Genomic DNA, 23,922 nt, shown 5'->3' on the forward strand with positions numbered 1-23,922 from the left:
AACTTACCTAATAGCTTGACTTTGAAGTCTGTAGACTGGAAGTGATTTCTGCAGACGACATCGTTCGGCCATGGCTTCCACAATTTCTTAGTCTTTGGGTAGATGCGTTTGGGATCACGTGGGTAAGACGCTAGCTCGCTAGCCTGGAGGTCGGGTGTTCGATCCCTGCATTTACCGAGAAAGTTCATCCAGATTTTCCGGCGTGGTTCTCCCTTGTCAGTGATGCAGGACGGAGGGGCTGACAAGGAAAGCTGTCTAGTCGTTCGGATGGGACGAAAAACCGAGGTCCCGTGTACACATTGGCGTGCACGTAAAAGATCCCTTGGCAGTTGGAATTTGAAATATAAGTTTATAACCCAAAGATTCCTTTCGATATTCGCGCATAGCGGAACGTAATTTTACGAAAAATCGCGTTTGTAGCTTGTGGACCCTATAGAGGTCATAATTTTTATCCGATTTAAAAAAAAAAAACCCGTATTATTATATCAGCGTTATTCCCTAAGCACGACTGAGTTCGAATTTCGTGAAAATCGGCCCAAAACTGACAAAATGGCCGCCCCTCGTTCTCAAATAGCGTAAAAATATGGTATATCAAGGTTGTTGACCCTATAGAGGTCACAATTTTTATCCGATTTTGTTGAAACTTGAAATGTAAGTTTATAACCCATAGATCTTCATTAATTGTAATTACCTGTAATAATTCTTTTTCTAGTTCATTAATTGTCCAGTTCAATAATTGAAAATGGTTTACCTCGAGCCCAGTTGTAATTACTTGTAATAAATTTATTGCTAGTTCATTAATTATTATTGATTCCAAGGATGTGGTGACATGATTTCAGACGCATCACTATGTCTAACTGAGCAAAGTCTCGCTCTGAACAGGTGTTTGTTGTAGGTAAAGATGATGGTGAGGAAAACACTCCTCTTATCGCCCTAGTATCAATAACATACCACCTGTATAGAGTTCATCTGCCATCGTGCACGCAACTTAACACTGGATCATCTCTGAAATTGTGAAAATACGAGTTGTATATTTCCTCTCTGTTAATTATTTCATCGGGAATAACTACCCCCACCCCCTTTCAATAAACACGAGCCATCTGTGGAAATTTCTGCAAGTTTAGTCTACAAATGTTTTAACACAGACGTAAGCGAAAGGATGTTTTCAGACGACTCAATAATACGCCAAAAAGGACCGATAATCAGCTTGTCGATGATGCCAAGAGCACTGATAAACATATTTCACGCACATCAAATAATATGCATTTTCTTTTTAAAAGATCATTTGGATCTAACCAAGAATCAAGAAATTGAATGTCATTCAAATGATATGTAGTTCCAACAGCAAAGAAAAGGTGGTTAAAGCGGTGACCTCTGGAAGTTATCATTTAGAAGAAACGCCTGTTAGGAATTGCGAAGCCACCCCAGATTTTTCACAGCCATGTTTTGTAAATGCTTTACTGGCAGCAGTACGTGCCAATCTTGTCGCTCCACATTCCCTATTATGCAAAGAAATGGGGTTACTCCCATTACAAATACTTTATTCAAATACTGCTAAACATTTATCAACCTCACTTGCCGTGTTAAAAAATAGATGCATTTTACAATAGAAAGATGCTATTTTACCAACATGTTCTCTTTAATCACAATCGCATCTGGCAGCAGAGATTGTTTAAATTCCCCCAGTTGTCGATTTACAGAACCTTGATCTGGCATTGTTGCAACTATACTGGAAATTAACTTTGAAGATATTTTGTCGTCATTTTTCAAACATTTTGGCTGATCTGAAATTTGTGCTTTAAAGGTCTCGACCAAAGTAACGGCATCAGCAGAACCAATTTCTGTCAAAGCAAAGAGAATAAGTATCCGTGTCTTTAGAAGTGACCTGAATCGATTGAAAATGCCTATCAAATTTTGAAGTGCCATCTTGATGAAGACAATAACCGGGCAGAAGCTCACTAATTTCTCTGAGCATGACATCAACAATCTGCACAGGTTTTGCTTCAATAAATAAAAGAGATCTTACACCTGCACTTGGTAAACGAGACAATGTTTTTCCTGTCAAAGTTTGAACAACCGTTCTGATGGCGTCATTGACCTTATGTGCATTTTGTGCACAAAGTCATTGTTTACCGGATTTCATTCGAAAATTTCCCATTGTAAAAGCTTTCAATATGCTCAGAATTTATGAAATCATATAGCTCTTCTAATTCTAAAATTCATTCATTTTTCGGATTAATTTCTTCTTTCTAAATTAGTAATTCGGAAACCATATGTTCAAAAGAACTATCATCAGCAGTCCTCTTTTTCAGTCTACATATCTTTACAAAGAGATTACGCATTTCTGCTTTAAGCGAATCAATTTGTTGGCTTTTTGATTCGGATTCAGACTCCTATTTCGTTTATTTGCCCTTTCTTTTTCTTCAACTTGCTCTTTCTTTTCCTTCAACTTTTCTTACCCATTCGTTTAATTGTTTTGTTGAAATTTACTGCATTCACTTTAAGTAATATTTGTTGTTCTTTTGCCAAAGGTTGCTCTCCTGCTTGAGCTGGCTTAATTCATGGTTTTCCTCTATACTTTCACGATGGTTTTCATTAGTACTTTCCAATAAATTTAATAATAAATCTGATTTTGTTTTGACACTTTTGAATTTCACGATTAAGCTTAACATTAAAGGATTGCTCCTGAACGAGCTGACGATTTAGCCATCTTATTTTCATCCCTGTCATTAACTGACACATTTTTGGAAGGGAATGTTTTAGAAAAAAGAGTTTTTCTAATCCTCACAAATCTTTATTTTTATACGCCCACATTTTCATGTGGACGTATATTATCGCCCCTGTCCATCCGGACGTCTACCGTTCACAATTTGTTTGTGGACACTCTACAGGTGGCAATTTTTATCCGATTTTTACGAAACTTGAAATATAGGTCTATCTCCCAAAGATCCCGATTCCTTTCGATATTGGCATGTATCGGACCATAACGGACGTCATGTATCGGACGTCTACCGTTCACAATTTGTTTGTGGACACTCTACAGGTGGCAATTTTTATCAGATTTTTACGAAACTTGAAATATAGGTCTATCTCCCAAAGATCCCGATTCCTTTCGATATTGGCATGTATCGGACCATAACTTCATGGATTATGGCCCCCGATTGTACAAAAAATCACGTTTTTAGCTTGTGGACACTCTAGAGGTCACATTTTTGATCCGATTTTGATGAAAATTGAAATGCATGTTTATAAACCCAATATCTTCTTTCCTTGCAATATTCGCGTATATCCTGAATTATGGCCCCTGATTGTACGAAATATCGCGTTTTTAGCTTGTGGTCCCTCTAGAGGTCACAATTTTTATCCGATTTAAAAAAAAAACGTTTAAATGCATCACCGTTACATCCTAATAACGGTTCGAATTTCGTGAAAATCTGACTGAAACCGCCTGACAAAATGGCTGCTCCCTGTACGCAAATAGTGTAAAAGTATGCAATACCAAGGTTGTGGACCCTCTAGAAGTCACAATTTTTATCCGGTTTTGATGAAGCTTAAAATATATGTTTTTATCCCAAATATCTCGGTCCATTTCGATATTCGCGCATTTCAGACCACAATTTCCTGGATTATGGACCCTGATTTACGAAAAATCGTTTCTTTTTTTTTAGCTTGTTCTCTATCCATCTCTTGAAAACTCTCGGCGTATCTTGCCTGGCAACCTATGGTTAACATTTTTTCTCAATTCTTCAGTCTTCAGCCAGCCATCTTGCGAGACAACTTGTCGCATTTACCCAAACCGATTCGAATACCAACTCGAGACCTATGTCATGTACAAAACGAAATAGTTAATCGGTTTCAAAATACCTCTTACATGTATATATAAATAAGATGCAATAAATATAAATTGTATTTCACAGATGGCGACACGTTATAAATGGAACGTGTTTTAAATGAAACAAGTTGTATTTGCAACGTAGGCCTAACAGTGGGTTGTCATGGATAGAACATGTCTACAATTAGTTGAAAATAGTATAACTAAAGTGGGGAGAATGGGAACCAATGGGCATGTGTGACCGATTGACCACCATGTGACTGGCAAAATCAAATTCTATTGGTCATCATTATGTTACCTAGCCTAGAAGACATTGCTATTATGCCCGGAGTGCCATCAACATCATAGTCTTACAAGTAAGTTTAATCTTAGTAAAAGTTTTTTTTTAATACTTTGCAGTAGTTTTCATGCCCCAAACTAAGTAAATGTCATCAAAATGTGCTTTACACCAACATATATGCCCATTAGGTATCTATAGGATTTGCAAATAAAATAAAATGCCACAGTGACTGACCCTACAGTTAATAAAGCTAAATATATTTTTTAATGTAGTGAGGACCGATGGGCGACCTGCAGGGCATGGCTTATAGGTCCTGATCATGTCAATATGATAGGTTTCAAATTTATAAATTAGAGCTAAGAAATAAAACGAGAAAGACGGGCAGCGGAATGTTTAATGCGGAAACAACGAGAATAGCTGTAGAAGAAGTGATTTTTGAAAACAAATCCCTATGTACTACTGCTAAAGATTATGGAATCAGCAGAACAACATTGACAAGATATAACACTGAAGACGTTGATCCCATTTCATTTCTAACACAGAACTATCAAAATCTTCAATAGATCTCGGAAGTACCGATAAAATCTCAATCAGAGTCGTTCAATATAGACTTTTATTAATACGTCATTTACAGGAAATTTTCCTTCGAACATTACACGAATTTACTATATTTCATCAAGAAGAAAAAGTATGATTGTTAGTTGTCAAAATGTCGATCAGGATAGGGTGTAAGCAAGTAATTCGAAGTGGTCTGCTAATAAGGGAAGTAACTCCCATTACACTAGGACCGACTGTCGAAACGGGTACTTAACAATAACGTTATAAGAGTCAACATGGAACAGTTAAGAGTTAAATACCATTCCATTTCATTTATACGGTTGATAAGGACATCCACAAGGAGGAAGAAGGTAAAAAAATATTGAATGTGACACAAGTCCGAAATTATAAGCCCCAGTTCGTCTAAGTTCCAGTGGGAAAAGGATTAAGCTTGAAAAATGCAGTTGAATGGTTGAGTAGAAGACTGTTTAGTTGTTGTGGACTAGGTAAAGTGTTCGCAGCCTCGAGGGGCGAGCTGGGTGCACCAAGCCTAAACGCTAAACCCAACTGCAAAAATCCATTATGAAATATTAGTTCCCTTTCTTCACAATTATAACTGAAGTAGTTGTTGGTAGATTTGTTGATTCTAGATTTGCACGACAGTGGTGTTGCCCACAAATTGACATTCATGGTTATATCTACAGATTGTTTGCTAACACTTTCCTTTGTAGAACCATTGACAGTGGCAATTGAATTGATCGTAGCCCACCCACCCTTCAGTTGGTGTAGAAAGGTGGGACGTTAACCCACATTTCATTTCAAACAATGGAGCACAGAGATTTATAGTATATTAATTTATTGAACACATTGGTGAGCAATTCATTTGTAATAAAGTACATGTATTGCGTGTTAAAATTGTCAAGATTTTGTTGTTCAAATCAAAAGAAAAGGCACACACGTGAAGATCTGAACCATTAACAACTGATATCTGTCGCAGTAAATATACTAGTGAACAGGAAAAGTTCAAATAAGACCATATTCCAACGGAAGGCAGATTATGGCTAATTTTGCAAGTCGCCATATAAAGTTTGTATTATTATGCTTAAATACGTATATCAAATATTGAATGACGCAGTGGGGTAGTTCACTGGTCGACTAAGCTGAATAAATGCGCATAGAAATAACAAATATTTTAAGATGTTCCGAAATCTTTCGGTTTTTAAACACTGGTTCGGACTCTTCACAACCAAAACACGGTTTATGTATCGTCTTGTCACTGGTTACCTAACCAACGGTTTTATTCAACGTTCCAGAATATAGTTGCGTATTATTTGAATAGCAGCAACGTTAGTTCTTTTTAATCATTTCCTAATTATTATTGGGGCAAATCAGCAAGCTAGCCAATGGGCACAAAATACAAAAGTACAACAAAGTAGAAGTGAAAGTGTATATTCCTGGATTTCTTTCACATATATCTCGCTACTCCGATATACACATAAATACAATCTAAGATTTAATATAGCAATATGATTATGCAAGTAGATTAAACACATTTATCTTAAATCAATCGCACAATGAAGCCCTGGATAGGATTAAGGATTAGTTCAATGTTGTGAATGCGGCAATCTAATTAAAATTATAACTATATTTCGTTACGTTTTTACGGTTCTGATTTTCTAAAATTAAGTCTGGTAAAATACCCAAGGAATATAATCCGTAAGGAGAGGATTTAAAACAATTCTGATTTTAACTAAGGCAAAAGTATCTGACTAAACTAAAACTTTCAGATCCAACCAAAAGCTGACAAGCAGATGTGAAATAATACTCAATATAAATTAAAATGAATTAATACATAATGATGGATGTGAATATAGTTAATCAGTCGACATTAAACAATAATTTTAACTTAGTTCATATGTACAAGTCATGATCTCCAGTAAATTAATCAATTTCAAGGTTTTTTTCTCGCAGTATCTCCCTTTAAAACAACCCCCGTTGAGATTAGCTAAAATACAAGCTGGGCACTATTTTCAATGTTACATACAAAGGTTGGGACATGATGTACAGGTTACAAAAACAGAAGAAAATAAGTAATTATAAAACAGTTATTGTAAATCTTTGGTAGAAAATATAACTGAACTATAGTCAGTTTCCTCCTAATGGCCATAGATTAGTCAACTAGCTATTGTTTAAGGGCCTGGCAATATACATTAAAGCCACTGGTCGTTATTCAGGATTGTTTTAATCCTTTGTAAACTACATTAATGTGAAAATTGAATCCATAAAATTATATTGTCCGAAAAATGCAAATGATGATCAGCGACTTGAACTTGTCTTTTGTGGTCTTAGATACTATTCTAATACCAGGCAGACAATCTAAATTTTAACGTGTTGAGGATGTATAACGTCAGAAAAAAAAGATAACTGTATACAAATATAGTCGTGGATGTCGGGTGATTCCTGTACCAGGTGAGTTAGTAAAATAGTCATATGGATCGTAACGCCATGAGTGTACAGATAAATGTTGACGTCATAGAACACGTTCTAATATTAAGGTTATTAATTGAAGGACTTGAGTTTCTGGGATCTGTTGTGCCACTGGCATCACTGACTGTGCCGGTATTATCTGAAATAAATAAATTAAAAATCTAACTTATAATCAGCTCATTGAGAATTAGCTCAAATTAGCACTATATTAGAATGTGACACATTAAGTTGTGGGCCGAACAAGTTGTGTAAGCGAAAGCCTTTCAACTTCAAATCACGTTATTTGTGAACGCATATGGATGGGTATCTTTCTTGACCATCTTAAAACGCTGTGTACTAATTTGGCCTATATTATATTCTTCGGTGGCTTATTTCTTTGATCTAATTTATTTGTCAATCAAACCATTTTGCTTCCCAACAAAAAGGATATCTATGCTTTGTACTTCCATAAATATTAACATATCATTAGGGAAAACATAACCCTTGTGAATGTGACCTTTAAAGCCTTTATTGTTCATGGATTTTTAAATTATATTTAATTAAAATCCGCCCAGACAAAGGCGGCCAGGGCTATTACGGTCTTCTTAAATGACAGCCATTATTAACCAAATTTAAGAATGTATTATGAAATTGCTCACCATTTACGACATTTAATCTACGATTTGTTCTACCAGCTTCACAAGTTTCTGGATTTCCCCGTCTGGAATGGTAAAGGAAGTTATAATTTAATTAAAAGAAATATGGTTTTTATCTAAATAAAAAATGTGTAATAAACATCCGAGCAATATCTTCACAATAAATCCACTTATTACTGAGGATTAAATTATGCATGTATAAAAAAACCCACTTCTTATCGTCTTTTTCAAAGCGTTCACATTTTTTTAGATTTATCTCAGTCAATAATATAACTTTTGTCACCGGGGAGTAAAGATTTAAAACCCAATAGGAGAACCCTTCAGCCCATTGGTTTTCCGAGAACTGTAATTCAGAATTCAAGTTTACCCACCTGGCTGGATCAACAATTTTTAAAACAGATCCTAAATATTTATTAGTTTTAGCTTTTCCTGTCGTTAACATAAACAGTTCATCTGTAAAATAAATATAACGTAAATTGTGTAATGCATGCCATACAGACATAAACTTTAAGGTGGGCGCGTACAATAACCGAACAAAATTCCTTCATATTCCGGTTTCGTAGTACACTGATGGCGCATGCCCATCTTCATTAGCCCGGTTGAAGAAGCAGCGTATGACGTTACCTCCCCCCCCCCCTTGTTTTTCATTTAGCATTGGAAACTTTCTTGAAAAGTAACTACGTTGTCTTAAAATGCAATGTGTGTTGTATATTTGGTTTTTTTTTAAAATTGCTTAATATTGTTATGCATTATAAATGTACAAACTTAAACATGGTAAGTTGAAAATAAACTAGTAATTACTTAAACTTCACAATACTTTTTGAACTTTTAAAATCGGGAAAGGTTAATTCAGTAATAACAAAATCGATATGTAAATAACTGTTTTTAAAATAAATCATTAAATAAAATTATTATCCTATTTTCGTGGTCTATCAATCATATCTCGGGGGTTGGGGTGGGGGTATCACTGAATGGTTTGGTATCATAAGGTCTGTCATGGTTTCGATTCCTCTGCTGTACGTGACAAGGAGTAGGGTCACCTGTCCAAATTCGTGGGTATTCTAAAGACCCCTCCGCACAACCATATGTTAGTCCCGAAATGACCTAGTTTGTGTCGAGTGGACGTTAAACTCTCTCCCTCTCCCCCCCCCCCCCTCTCCCCCCCCCTTTCATCTCGAATGTAGTAATAGTATAACAACGGTCTAGAATGATCGACATAGCAAAGTGGTGTCAACCGTTTTCTTTATATGAGTATATGTTTGTCATTTACCTTTTGAACTGGTACCAAAGGAGATGATATACTGCTCGTATTGACCAGTTAAACCATTTTTACAAATATCAGACCCACACATAAATAATTCTTTATTCGTCCATTTTCTTGTACTGCTGTCTTCCCTCAATCCAAATAATCGGCTACAACATTATAGATATAACTACATGTATATCAGATTTTCTAATAATTTATCAACAAAGATATGCAGTCGGGGTCTATTTTTTTTCAAACGTAATGCCTATTGATTATTAAACATACATTATGCAAGAGTTAAATCTGCCGATTGCAGATCTTTCTTTAGGCCTGAAATGTTATCTAAATTATCAATTAGACATTAATTAACTTATCCAGACCATTATCAAACCTCGATGCCATCGCTAGCCTGCGATATTTACTGGATTTAAATACATTTTGTGGTGGATGATTTAACGTCAAAATGGATAATCGAGACTTTGTTTTTTATCGTACCGACTTTAGTAATGATGATCGAGGCTAGGCCTAAAATTCAATCTCGGTTCAGAGTGGAGCAATTTGACTGAAATTTTCATCATATTCTCTTTACGTTATCTATTTTTAACTATTATAGTGAAAACCGTCAGCTCTTTATCAATCAAACAGTAGGGCGTTAAACCATATTTCAATTCAATTCAATTCTTTTTCTTTATCTAATCACCCATAATGCCCCTTTGATAAAATATTTAGTATTTAGATACGCACGGTGCAGCGTTAAATAGAATATATTTGACTGCTCATCAAGTTCCGGTCCATATAACTGCATAAACGTAAGCTTTTTCAGGGTATACGTTTATCGACTTTATTCCCACGGTTGCCAATCTAAAGAAATATGCAGTAGAGGGTAGTGGATTATTTTACAAGTGCCCCCACGCCACAGTGGTTTTATAATATAACACATGGTTTTACAGACACACAAATATGTTTTATTTATGTTTATTGGCAATGAGAGCGATGAAAATATTATCTTACCCGGACATGAAATCGCCATATATATACAGACCATTTAAATTAGGATTTTCACAACCTCTATAAAATTCGCCACCAGTCACTGATTTACCAACAGCATGAGGATAAAAATGAATCGGTTCTTCTAAACTACCTGTGATGAATTTAAAGATACAGGGGTAGTAATTAGGTCAATGCGTCAGGTGTTCACATCAGATTTTGTTTAATAATAAGATGACGTGAGGCGTTTTTATTGTGATCTAGGAAGCGCAATGGATGAACCCTTAATACATTTGTAAATTTAAGTTATCTGTAGGAAAGATATTGAAACTCTCATCAAAAAATTCATCATAAGCAGAAAGAAACAATGGTGTATATAGGAGAAGGTCTTTTCTCCTTTAGAGGTCTCGTCTTATGTGTTTCATTAATATACCGTTTATAAACATTGCTATGGTATAACTGATACAAGGTAACAACCTGCAAAAGTATATTCCTCACTAGGAAACAAAAAATTATAGTGGAAGATATATATCCATGTACAATCAATACAACATCCTACTCAAGAAATCTTCTACCCAACGTGACACCGGACAATTGGGCTTCAGATAGTTGCTTGATACTAGAATAACACAATTACCCAGTTTTAGTAAATAAATATTAGATCCAGCTTACCATGTATCAGACAGGCCTGTTCACTTCCAAAACATTCAGTACCTTCCCAGATATTCCATCCATAATTAGCTCCCCTCTTTAATAAATCTAATTCTTCAAAACTATCCTGCCCTACGTCACCACAGACTACTCGTCCTTTCCCAGATCCTACAATAATAACACATGCATAAAGACTCTTTTTATTGGTGTGGGGAATTTAGTTGTGCCAAAACTATTCTGTGTCATGGATTCACTATTATCATAATATCTTATATACCGTTACTTTTTGTTTGAAACGCTGAAATGTGTACCAGGGTTTTAACAAATAAAAAGGTTGATTATTTAAGATATTGTAATTGAAGTTTTCGTAAGTAATGGACAAATCCCAGCAACAGCAATCTACATATGAGAAAGTCTCACAGAAAAAGCTGGTATAACCGTTTTTTCTGACAAACTTTGGAATACTTCCCTATTAATAATATTATTTTATAGTATTCTATTTTAAAGAAATCAAATAAATACCGGTTATTTTATCGCCGCCATCTTTACCACATCTCCAGATGTTTCTAACACCGTATGCGTATATTTCAGGTCGGGCTCCGGTTGTTTGTCTAAATGGGTTGTCACGGGGTATTAAATATGGTATATTATCATCTCCAGTATTTACGTCTAGACGTAACACTTTTCCCAATAACACAGATCTGAAATGAAATGAAATTAAGTGCAATGAGGTTTTAACGTTCTACTTTTATGCAGTCTGCAGTAGGAAGACGGGCATACAACACGCAGTGTGTATGAGGGACATGTTGCCCGGACGGCGGCGCTACGGTCTACTTATACCGAATTCCAACTGTCAAGGGTTCTTTCACATGCCTGTCAATGTGTACACGGTTTTCCGTCCCATCCGAACGTCTATACATCATCCCTTGCCAGACCCCCCGGCCAACACCGGTAGCGAACCCGAGACCTCTGGTTAGCGAGCCAGTGTCTTATACACTGAGTCACCATGGCTTCCAACGATTGAAATGTATGTTGTAATCTCATACAATAGTGATCGAATTAACTGACAGATCTGAAACAAACTTCCTTCTCATACAACAAATGGTTGCCATGTAGTTTGCAAGAGATGGACAGAGATCATGCTAAAAATTTATTGGGCAGTTTGGGTCCGATTTTTTACGAAATTCAAACTAACCATCATAAGAGTGTAACAGTGATATATTTTAACGGTTTTTAAAATTGAATTTAAAAAATGTTACTTCTAGAGGGTTCACAAGCTAAAAGGCGATTTTTCGAATAATCAGGGCCAGAATCCAGGTAGTTACGTTCAGATATGCGCGAATATCGAAAGAAACCGAGATCTTTCGGATATAAACATAACTTTTAAGTTTCATCAAACTCAGATCAAAATTGTAATCTCTAGAGGGTCCACATCCTTAATATTCCATACTTTTACACTATTTACTTACAAGAAGCGGGCAGTTTCGGCCCGGTAGCATGAAATTCGAAAACAACGGTGATATATTTGAACGGTGTATTAAATCGGATAATAATTGTGACCTTTAGAGGGACCACAAGCTAAAAACGCGATTTTAGGTACAATCAGACAGCTGCCCAGGAAATAGCAGTAATTGGGTTGTTTCAAAGTTTACAAAATTAACCACTCTGTTTAAATATTGTATGTGCGATACTCATAAAAGAATTGGTATTTATTTTTATACGCGCAGTGTGGGCATATAAAACTGTCAGAGGGCGGTCCCAATCAATATTTCAACTGTTCCGCGACTTCCGCTCCAGAGTTACCGCCTCACCCCTTTTCCGAAAACCTTGTGAACACAATTTAGGCTACAGTTTCTATCGGATTTCTGTCATATTTGGCGTGAAGCATTAGGGTTATAAGACGAACCCAACATTTTCCGCAAATGTAAAGCCTCCTTTTCACAGTTATACCCCCTTTCCCGAAAACCATGTAAATGTGATAGAAGCTACAGTTTGAACAGATTGTTTTCATTTGGTGAAACATTCGGTTCGTGAGGGAGTGAACCCTATTGATTTTCAAATTTCCTGAATGTGATAGAAGCTACAGTTGGAACAGATTGTTTTCATTTGGTGGAGCGTGATGGAGTGAACCCTGTTGATTTTCAAATTTCGTGTTAAGCATTGGCATCGGAGAGGATGATTCCTGTTGAATTTTAGTATGCTATGATTTTCTCTTCCAGATATGCTTTACGTGTCCGAAAAGGCTTGTGAACACCAAAGAGATTTCTTGAAGGCATACAAGATCCTGGTCAAATTTTGTTAACATCCCCGTTTTCCTTTCCTACTGCCTATATATGGAGGTCCATTTTTATTGAGACATAGCTGCTGTGTGGATGTATTCCCATGCTTTGCCTGGCTATCTTTTTGAAAAGATACTTGCTCTATGTCTATAACCTTTTCCGATATAATGAATATCATAGGCTATTACAGCGTTTACTGTGAATCAATTATCCCCAATGAACGTTTTTTAATCATTAAAGCAAGAAATTGTATTTATCTTCAGTGATAAATATACGCTTATCTTTTTATTGAAAATAATTAACCTGAAAGATTTTTGTCTCTCTGGGGAATATTATCGTAATAATTTGCTTTAATAAACGATCCGTTAAATAAAGTATGCACACCCAGAAAGATAAGGTTATCCAAAAATATCCTGAATTAATTTTAAAGAGATAATTTAATGAGCATGGGTGTTATCAGAAAATACATTTTCAGATAACGGTATGGATTTATTAATGAAAGGTGAGCACATACAAAAATAGAAAAAAATATTCTGAACTGATTAATTTCTTTAAATGAACGGCGATGACACACCATTAGATGCATTTTCGGTTATTGCTGGCATAGTTTATAATACAAACATATTTCTGAGCTATTTTATTTCAACGTCTACGTCGTATTTTACGTTTGTTGGATAATCTTAAAAATAGAAATTCTACCCTGCTGACCCGCCTCCACCAATCAAAGGGCGCAGCTAATGCGTTTCACGTGCACTTACTTGTTTTGAGCAAAGTTGAATGGATCTTCCCTGTGTCCACCATCCCCGACAAATATATACAGAAACCCATCATCACCAAAAAATAACTGGAAAAAAAAATATTGTACATTAAACTAAAAACTCGTTTTGAATATTTTCATACCCCGGTAATCTTTTTCCAGGATAGACAATTTGTCTATACTAATCTATAAACATCAAACAGCTCGAGTCCTCAAAAATCAAAGCGTGGGACAGCTTCTGATTATCTTTTCTGATAAAAATTTCAATCATCTTTTCTACTTTCAAATAGATTTTCAAAGAACACTAGATCCGAGCATAGCTGAAATTCTGTAATGTTTCAAAACATGGACATTGACTTATTATTATTATTATCCTGACAACTGACATTATATGCATTATGTGCTCACCTCTCCGCCATTATGATTCCAATATGGTTCATAAATCTCGATTATGACTCGTTCTGACATCGGGTCACCTAAATTCTCATCCAACTCCGACACGACAAACTCACTGATCCGAACTTTGTGATCTCTAGGTATTCCAGTTCTGTTCTCTTCCTCTTGGGATAAATATTCCGAATAATGTAAATGTGTGGAATAATATAAATAAAACTTATTATTTGACAAAAATTCTGGGTGGAAGGCAATTTGAAATAGTCCCCTTTCATCGCCCTCATTTGCTGTAGTTTTGACTTTTTGTGTTATATTAAGAAACGGCTGTGGGAGAATGTCCCTGTCATCCGGGTAACTCACATATATCAGCCCAATCTGTTCGCCAATAAACATCCGATTGCTGCCATCTGGTGGACTTCTGGCAAAAATTGGATTTCTCAAATCTGTAAAATATTCTTCTAAACACAAACATCCTTCGCTAGTTATTTGTGTGTTGGAAACGTTCCCCGTTAAAATTGGATTCTGTAGAAGGTCTGGATAACAATAATCTATGTCCGCGTTCTTTACTTTCTCACAAAACGCATTCTTAGACAAAGAATTGACTCGATTACCAAGTTCAGCGTCAATAAATGGCACAATTTCTCGACAATTGTCATACAATGTTTCACAATAATTCCTGCACAGACCAGGGAAGGGATTATCGCCCCTTGTGTCTTCCACCCCATAAATATGAGCAGCATAGGGGGAGCAATTTTGGCAAATCAGTTCTTTGAGAATACCTTGACAACGGTTCCACGTAGAAGACCGAACACGCGATCTTATATTTTCGAATTTGTTTTTAAGGTGTTCATCATCTCTTTTCGTACAACATCCGAAATCTGAATATTGAGAACAAAACTGGTGAGCTTGACTAGGTAAAAATGGCGATTTGAAATCTAAACATTGAGGATGAGATCTAATTACATGAACTGTGTAGGCGAAAAACAGAATGTGTAAAATGGTGGTGTATATCATGATTATAATATCCTCTAACCAAATGGAGAATTAAATTAAATTAAATAACAAAGTTATGCAAATAACCACAACAGTATCACGATTACAACAATTCTTTATCACAATCCTAAAATATGGCACAATATTAACACATTACACACAGTCAGTTATATTGTCGTGTAAGACGATATCCACCTGTTACTCCTTAAAAAAGACCCCAAAACTTAATGACTATTTAACAGATAGCCTTCAGCACAAAATATCTGTTATCGTAATTGAAACCATTAAATTCGAGGTAACGGAATCTAACCTTTAACACTTAAGATGATTAAACACTCTAATTAGACTAAATAACACTTTGTGTTACTGTAAATATTTTGTAGAATAAACTGTACCAATTTCACTAATAGAAATCTAATTTCAAGATCCTACGGTTTCTACTACTGGTAAATTAGCGGTTTCAGCAATATCGGCGCAAGTAACTACAAGGTCTCACTTTAGATATCATTCATAATACCGACTCTGGAATGGAGAATCCTTAACACAATACTTCTATTTCCTATTTCCACTTAAAGTATCACCACATGAAGTAGCTTTCCATTCCAGATCTGAAAGAAAGAATTGTAAAATAATTCGTGGTTAACCATAATCACCCCTATCGTCTTTATAAAGAAATAGTCCGTATATCAACACAAACTTATTATAGCACAGACGCATCGGTTCTCTCTTTTCAGAACGGTGTATGCCTACTTGCTAAAGAATGGTATATGTTACGTATTAGTTTCTTATAAGTAGAGTTGTTATGACTTATGTTTTCTGGCATAGTCATTAACACCATTACACAATCTTAGTACGAGACGGTTTATTCACCGGTCTATATACCATAATTTTATATAATGTAAAAAATATAATACCAATCTATACTAATGGAAGCATACCATTACATAAATAAGTGCATAATTTATCTTTCACAACAACTGTACGCTTTTTATAACGCTCAGAAATGTAGTTAGCTGTGCAGACTTGTCTCCAGCCTGTGGAAACAGAAGTCGTATCGCATCGTGATCTTTGTATGTAAAACAAAGTGAATGTAAAATAAAGTGAAATAAAGCGAATGTAAAACAAAGTAAAATAAAGTGAATGTAAAATAAAGTGAGATAAAGTAATGTGAAATAAAGCGAATATAAAATAAAGTGAAATAAAGTAAATGTAAAATAAAGTGAAAAACGTGAATGTAAAATAAAGTGAAATAAAGTCAAATGAAGTTAAATAAAACAAAACGAAGCATAATAATACAAGCCAACAGTGAGGCTGATGTCCCCGCCGAAATCCCAAAATAAATAGATGACACATATTAATTTTGTTTCAAAAGTATCAAGCAATCAAACTGATTATCAACTTTACACTTAGTTTCATCGCACTCTATCAGATAGAATCAAAGTTATCTTGTTCCAAGGCATCGACCAATGAAATTGCTTACCCTTGTTTAGCTTTAGCTCGAAATGTTAACCATTGAACTCAGTCAAGACATTCATCTAATGAACATCTACATCAAGTTTAAACATTCTACCTTAATTAAAAGCAGAGTTGTTATGTTCCAAAGTCTTGACCAATCAAATTGCTTATCGGTCCTTAGCCTAAGCAGAAAATTCTCATCATCAAACTTAGTCAAGGTAATGATATAATGAATCTATACTCGGAGCTTCATCACTCTCACTTAATTAAAACCAAAGTTAATGGCCCCAAAGCTTCAACCAATCAGATTGCTTACCGGAAGCAGACTATGTTTATCACCGAACTCCATCAAGGCATTCACCAAGTTTGAATATTCTACCTCAACTAGAAGGAGAGTTATTGTGTTTCAAAGTCTCGACCAATCAAATTGCTTATCACTCTGCTTACCCTCAGTAGAAAGTGCTTATTATGGAACTTAGTCAAGGTATTGATGTGATAAAACCATACACCAAGTGTCATCACTCTCACTTAATTAGAACTAAAGTTATCGTGTCCCAAAGCATCAACCAATCAAATTGCTTATCTTCTAACTCCCCAACTTCATCAAGGCATTCACCTAATAAACACCTACGCCAAGTGTGAATATTCTAGCTCAATTAGAATGAGAGTGATTGTGTTCCAAAGTCTCGGCCAATGAAATTGCTTATTGCTCTGCTTACCCTGAGCAGAAAATGCTCATTATCAAACTTAGTCAAGGTAATGATGTAATGAAACTATACACAAAGTTTCGTCACTCTCACTTAATTAGAACTAAAGTTATCTTATCAACCAATCAAACTGCTTATCTCTGCTTACCCTAAGCAGAAAATGCTCATCTTCGAACTCCATCAAGGCATTGACCTAATAAACACTTACACTAAGTTTGAACATTCTAGCTCAATTAGAAAGAGTGTTATTGTGTCCCAAAAAGTGTGACGGACGGACAGACAGACAGACAGACGGACGGACGAACTCATTTTAATAGTCCCCAGCTTTCTTCGAAAGGCGGGGGATAATAATATAATAAGGCTAGATTACAGTATATTGATGGCGGGGACTGAACTAGCGGCATAATGCAAGTTTAGTCTTTCTAGAACATCTTTTAACATAGTTCAAAGTATAAGACATTCATCTTAAACGGACGGTCTACCAGATCCCAGATGGGCTAGTCTGTGCTTATATTATGATCCCCAGCAACACTTACAAACCGAATTTGCTACACTCGTATGATCTTTTTAGTTTTGCTTTGACCTTTAAACATTACTTACATATTAATATAATTACTACAATCAGTATTAAGATAATATGTCGTATAAAGAGACCATTTAATTAATACCTGCTGTTATAAATATGACGGGGAATGGAACATCATTTACTGATAATTAAATATGAATAGTAAATTGAATGAAACGGGGTTAAAGACGGCCATACGTATTGGAGGGTACTATGGGGGAAATGTTTGTCCGTAAAATGACGCTATATACGTCTACTCTTATTTCGATTTTCAACTCTCTTGGGGTATATAACGAGCTTCTAGTGGGTTTCGCTGGACCTCCAGTTTTTCGTCTCATCCGAACGACCAGGCGTTATCTGCTATGTGGGACCGACCGGGAAGATGCGTTTAGTGCTTTCCGGTCGACCAGACAGTGTACCTTTCCAGGCCCATAGTCGTGTGCCACTGACATAACTGTCTTCATTGGCCGGGTTGATGCACCCCTCCCTCCCTCTCTCATATACAAAATAAGACAACGTCGTCTAAATGATAACCAAAATACAAATACACATACCACAAAGCACACACCAAATGTTTGTCTTTGAATAAATATCATACATAATATGATCCATGCACTATAATATCCTTAAAGATATCTAGATCATTGAACTTGTCTCGGCCTCAGCTAACCAGTAAAATATATCCTCGTACAAAATAGAAAACTAGGCTACTGTATGACAGTTCTAGTTCCAGTATCTAGGTCTCTAAACCTACACTACACTAAACCTAAAAAAACCTATTACTTTATCGATCAGCGTTATGTAAATTGGCAATAACTGATTCCATGCTCAGAAAACACATCAGCAATCTACTGTGGCTTATTATTATAAGCTCGTTACTCAGTCTTTTTGCGAAAATCTATTTAGTGCCTTACTTGGTAAAATCAAATGTTATACATTTCCCAGACTTATAATGTTCCCCCGGTTCTAATGTAATAACCGGTGAGTGGTATGTTTCTTTTGATTCCTGCACTGTCGATTGTTTCCTATATGCACATACTAATTAGCAGCAAGAACCCACGAGCGTTTCTTTTGTCAATAGCGCCAGGAATATTGCAATAAGTGACCGACAAGGGAAGGTATATTATAGATATACACATTCTACATATCATATCGAAAAATTTCATTAAACAAATTATGGAATAGTGAAATTTGGAATGGTTGAATTTTGCTACCTTGTAAATGTTGTTACATGGAAAGGTTGACTTATTGTGTACATTGTTGCATTTGGTTTCGTTAAAATGTTGATTGCATTTTGATTCATTAAAATGGTGATTTGTTGCATTTTGATTCAATGAAATACTGACTTATGGTTTTACCTTTGTTTCAACAGCACATATTTTACTGACTACATTGTACCTCGCCTGAGATGTAAGCTCGCCCGACATGAAAGCTCACCTGAGATGATTCGCACATAATTCCATATTCTATACGGATTTAAAAACAGGGTTAAAGATGTTTCCAGGTATAAACACATACAAACCATATTTATTTGTACAAACAAACTTCTGATGGTTAACATATTATAACAAATATCAAAGGTTTACAATATTTATACACAAAATGTGTGTTTCGTATCAATCTGCCATTCACAAGAATTATACACAGGGCCGTTGAATATGGTTTTCTTCAAATTTCGGGTCACTATAATAAGCAAATATTAAACCGTCATTTGGCTTAAGAAGATCAAGTATAACCTCATACTATCTATTAGTAATTTATGATCAGAAAATCATCGACTTTCTTATGTATTTATTAAAGATACATTATGGGAGATTCGGTAACGGGTTGGCAGTTCTCACTTTAACAGTTAAAAACTGGATAATGTAAAGGCAATTTGGTGAAAATTTCATTCAAATTGATCCACTATGAACCGAGAACTAAGCGACTGAAATTCCCATAAGCCTCGGTCATCATTACTAAAGTCAGTACGGTAAACAGCATAGTCTCGATTATCCATTTAATCGTTTAATCGAGAAGGAAATCGGCTTACAATCCACTAAAGATCGCAGGCTAGCGCTGCCATCTAGAGTTGATTATGGCCTGGATAGGTTAATTAATGTCTAATTAATAATTTAGATAACATTTCAGGCCTAAAGAAAGACCTGAAATAGGCAGATTTAGCTCTTGCATAATGTATGTTTAACAAAGGGATTCCGCAAAATGCTTACTGTATAGTACGAAGCCTGTCATTTCTCAATTATAACATTTAAAAACTCGTTTTGTTACAGTAATCGGGTAATAAGACGGGATATTATTCCAATGGGTTACATTTAAAGGATTGAAATTGAGTCTTTATATTTAATTTAGTTGCCTGAAAGCATATTGGGTTCACGAAGGTGCAGGAAATTTGACATTTACTTAAATAGTTTCAAATTCCCAATACTAAAAATGAAATATGATTTGTGTATATCTTGTTGTGTGCTTTCTTTTTAATACAAGCAGAAAGAGTCATACATATTTTTTTTTATTAACCCCCAAACCTCACATTTAGCCTTTAAACATATATTATGCAAGAGCTATATCTGCCTATTGCAGGCCTTTCTTTAGGCCTGAAATGTTATCTAAATTATTAGACATTAATTAACTTATCCAGACCATAATCAACTCTCGATGCCATCGATATTTAATGGATATGAATACATATTGCGATCTCCTATAATACCCCTTTAAGGAGAGAATCGGATAATCCCATACTTATTTTCTGTGTATATAAACATATGTATCTTTACTCCATTTTAATAACCCTTGTATATGTGATGTGCATGTTTTACATAGACATGTAAATATAGTTTGTGTTTTCTGTTGGGTTTTTTTCTTTTTTTATTACCCATTGTCATTATGTTCATGTATTTAATGTTATGTATTTATTTGTATGCTGCCTTTAATGGGATGTTTAGCTTGTCTTATCAATCAGATTTTTCACCTTCTAAGAAACATAACATTTCAGTAATGCTAGTTCGCTAATAAAAAAAAACAAAGTCTATATCACTAATACTAAACATTAAAGTTTTTTTACCTTGAAGTATCTGTTGATAATAATCACGTTTGGTTTTTTTTCGCGATCTGTATATGAGGTGAACAGGCTCAGTGTAAAATCAAGTCAGATCCTTATCTTGAAGTAAGCACGTAATAACCCACACATATTATGGCATAAAGTTAGGTTTCACTTTCCGAAAACATCAGAAATCGTGTTTGCAAGTTCTATATTTACACGAATAATAAAAACACATTCATCCCACATAGACGAAGTCGTGATATTCTCAGCCAATTCACCTGAATCTAAAATCTTACATACACGAAAATTGTAAGTAAATATAATGGGGTTTACGCCTTACTTGTCTGCTCCACGACCTCCACCCGTGCTAATGTGATATGAGGGATTACACTTATTTTAATTTTCAACTGTCAAAGAATCTATTATTCAAAGTAGGAAACACAATATAACAAAAGTACATAAAACTTGATTTATGTATTGGTTTCTATATTGATATGATACGGGACGTTTTGAATAGGTAATTTGAAACATTATTTGATAATAACTTGTGTAATCAAAATGAATACACAGAAGTAGTATGTAGCCAAACCACGAGTTCTTTTTCTACATCATAATTTTTACATGTGCATATCCATACTAGAATATCTGAAGATCTAGGTTTTGCATGATTTTTAGAAGAAATTAGAGAGCAAAACTGAAACAGTTAATTAGCTCACCAATAGAGAAATGATGGGTTAATACGGAAAGTTTTACCCAACACGAAGAAAATTTACTTCAAATCCACGAATATTGTCGTTGTCATACGTTTGTGTCCGCATTTAATCAGTTCTCGAGTCCACGATCTCGGAACTGTTGGCGTTCATTGTTTGATGATTACACGCTATAGGTTTATAACCCTTTTGATCAGAGGACGTATACCGAGTGAAGCAGTGCTGCTGTGTCAAAAATCCTTCCTTATTGTTACAAACAACAGAAATATGAAGTATTGTCAAAGCAAATTGTCAAAGCAACACAGATACTGTGCTAAAGTTATAATATAATAAAATGTGTTTTACCTTAGTTTACACTGAATCCACTTATTATTTCCCCAATAACCCAGTTTAACTTGTGAGCTAAATAACACAACCGGTTCGTAAGCTTAGTTTAAAATATAGTAAAGCTTCAGTCATGCGTTTATGAATATAGTTTATAGCTCTGGTATTTGACGGCTAGTAAATAGAATAGTATGTTGTATACAGTGTAAATAGCCTAAAACAGTTTTATATTAATAACACCTCTTCATATAGACTCACACCTCGAATAGTACAACAGCTTGCTTACACATAATCTGTTAAAATCACAATCATTTTTGGCTAACCTATATGCCAGGTAAAACAAAAAACCATCATCAATCAATCGTAGCATAATTATAAATAGTATCAAACATCTCGCGTTGGTCGACAGCTTTCTGGGAGAGAGAGAGAGAGAGTGTGTGTGTGTGTGTGTGGGGCGGGGGGGGGGGGGTAACGTGCACTCAACTCAAATTAGGTCATTTCGGGACTGATTAAACCTATTGTACAATTAGAAGCGGGAGGAAACCGAGGGATCGTTGTCACGTACGAGTGTTGGCCGTCTTCATTAAACCCCATTTCATTCAGGCATACAATTGTAGTATCGAAACCTCACCACTTGACTCAGTGACAGATCATGTGAGCTAACTAATGCTCACGCGTTAGACCATTCGGTCACTCAACTGCCCTACTAATCCTAATAGTAATGAAGAAGGGAATACCAGGCACAGTACCACGAGCTAAATTCTGGCCAGAACGCGTCACTATGGTCTACACATATTTCAAATTCCAACTGTGAATTGTTAATTTACGTGCATGCAGAGTTATACACAGGACCGTGGGTTTTTATCCCACCCAGCAGCTAAACGACCACCAACACCACCGACAAGGCGAAACCACGACACCCCTAACAGTAACATCTCCTAGATATCTATCGACCGAACCTTACTGTAGTAATCTTATATTCTACACTATCTCCTAATAGGTACTAGTCAAGTCAAAACGGACACAGTGCTTAAACAATTCTATTAGAACTCGTCCAGTGCCCAAATTTGAGGGTTAAAATAGAAAAATAAAAGATTTGTTTTTCTAGACACCATAGCATTCACAAACAACATAGCCCGGATTGAGCAGAAAAGTAGGACGTTAAACCCCATTTCATTTCAGAAAATATAAACGCATATACAGAAAACAAGTTGGAAAATCGATAGTAATCAGTAAATTTCAATCTTACCATACAAAAAATGCCCTTTTGATGTTATATGAAATGGAGTGAAGAACCTTCCGGCTGGCTACTGTTCATTTAATTAATTCCGAGAACATGTGTTGCTCCAGGATCTAGAGGTTAGCGTCAACTAATTAACACACAGTCAATAACGACAGACTGAGAACAATAGCAATACTGATACTTTAGTAAAACCGTTTTAGATGCTTAACTCGAAATAAGCTGCCACCATTCTTTAAAAAATCCCTGTAAATGTCAGCTCAGCATGTCAGGCATCGTGTTAAAGTCATACATCAAAATGACATGAGAAAGAATTCAGGGATTTTAAATGAGAAAATCAGCTTTGTAGAATCTAGAAGACAGCATGTAAAATCTGTTGTTTTTTTTTTAAAAAAAAACCTAACAAAATAGATTGTTATCAAAATAGTTTAAAAGGAAATCAAGCTCAATAAGTCATTTCATATATTTGCGGGATTTATGCTCATGATAAAATAGAAGAAAAAGAAAATTATGCAGTTTTTCTTTAAATATTTGATACCTTTCTTTGTTACTGGTTCATCTTCTATATTCTAATCTCTTAAATGCCCTCTATTGATATCTCAACAGGGCAATAAAGGTAGCATTCAGTGAATTATTATATAATATGCCCTATTTTACACAAAATATAGTCCTAATAATTTTTGATTTTGCAGATTATCACTGTTGTTTGTGATGTCTGTAATAATAATAATAATAATAATTCATCTTGTATAGCGCTGGTACATTCACTAAAACTACTCAGTGACGCACAAATTAATGTTTAAAATC

General features: G+C 35.3%; 1 protein-coding gene across 2 annotated transcripts; it reads right to left on the minus strand.

Annotated features, from left to right (window-relative positions):
* Positions 1 to 5,488: 5,488 nt before the first annotated feature.
* Positions 5,489 to 23,310, minus strand: LOC126820876 (HHIP-like protein 1). Of its 2 annotated transcripts, none has more exons than XM_050549019.2 (10): positions 23,125 to 23,310; positions 14,100 to 15,685; positions 13,693 to 13,778; positions 11,178 to 11,356; positions 10,677 to 10,823; positions 10,029 to 10,158; positions 9,042 to 9,184; positions 8,143 to 8,224; positions 7,775 to 7,836; positions 5,489 to 7,275 (listed from the first exon to the last, which is right to left on the minus strand). In XM_050549019.2, the coding sequence occupies exons 2-10, from the start codon at positions 15,096 to 15,098 to the stop codon at positions 7,136 to 7,138; spliced, it is 1,968 nt and encodes a 655-aa protein (XP_050404976.1). In that variant the 5' UTR covers positions 15,099 to 15,685; positions 23,125 to 23,310; the 3' UTR covers positions 5,489 to 7,135. The 2 variants fall into 2 exon arrangements, with proteins under 2 accessions (XP_050404976.1, XP_050404975.1); XM_050549018.2 differs by lacking the exon at positions 23,125 to 23,310 and adding an exon at positions 21,897 to 22,048.
* Positions 23,311 to 23,922: the final 612 nt, after the last annotated feature.

This window comes from Patella vulgata, chromosome 5 (genome assembly GCF_932274485.2).
Source record: "Patella vulgata chromosome 5, xgPatVulg1.2, whole genome shotgun sequence".
NCBI classification, from domain to species: domain Eukaryota; kingdom Metazoa; phylum Mollusca; class Gastropoda; family Patellidae; genus Patella; species Patella vulgata.

Excerpts from the sequence above, each read along its gene's own strand:
- LOC126820876 (XM_050549019.2), bottom strand. The coding sequence starts at position 15,098 with ATGATATACACCACCATTTTACACATTCTGTTTTTCGCCTACACAGTT. Across the intron at positions 13,779-14,099 it reads GGAATCATAATGGCGGAGAG|TTATTTTTTGGTGATGATGG; the intron begins GTGAGCACATAA and ends TTTTTTTTCCAG. Across the intron at positions 10,159-10,676 it reads ACAGGCCTGTCTGATACATG|GTAGTTTAGAAGAACCGATT; the intron begins GTAAGCTGGATC and ends AATTCATCACAG.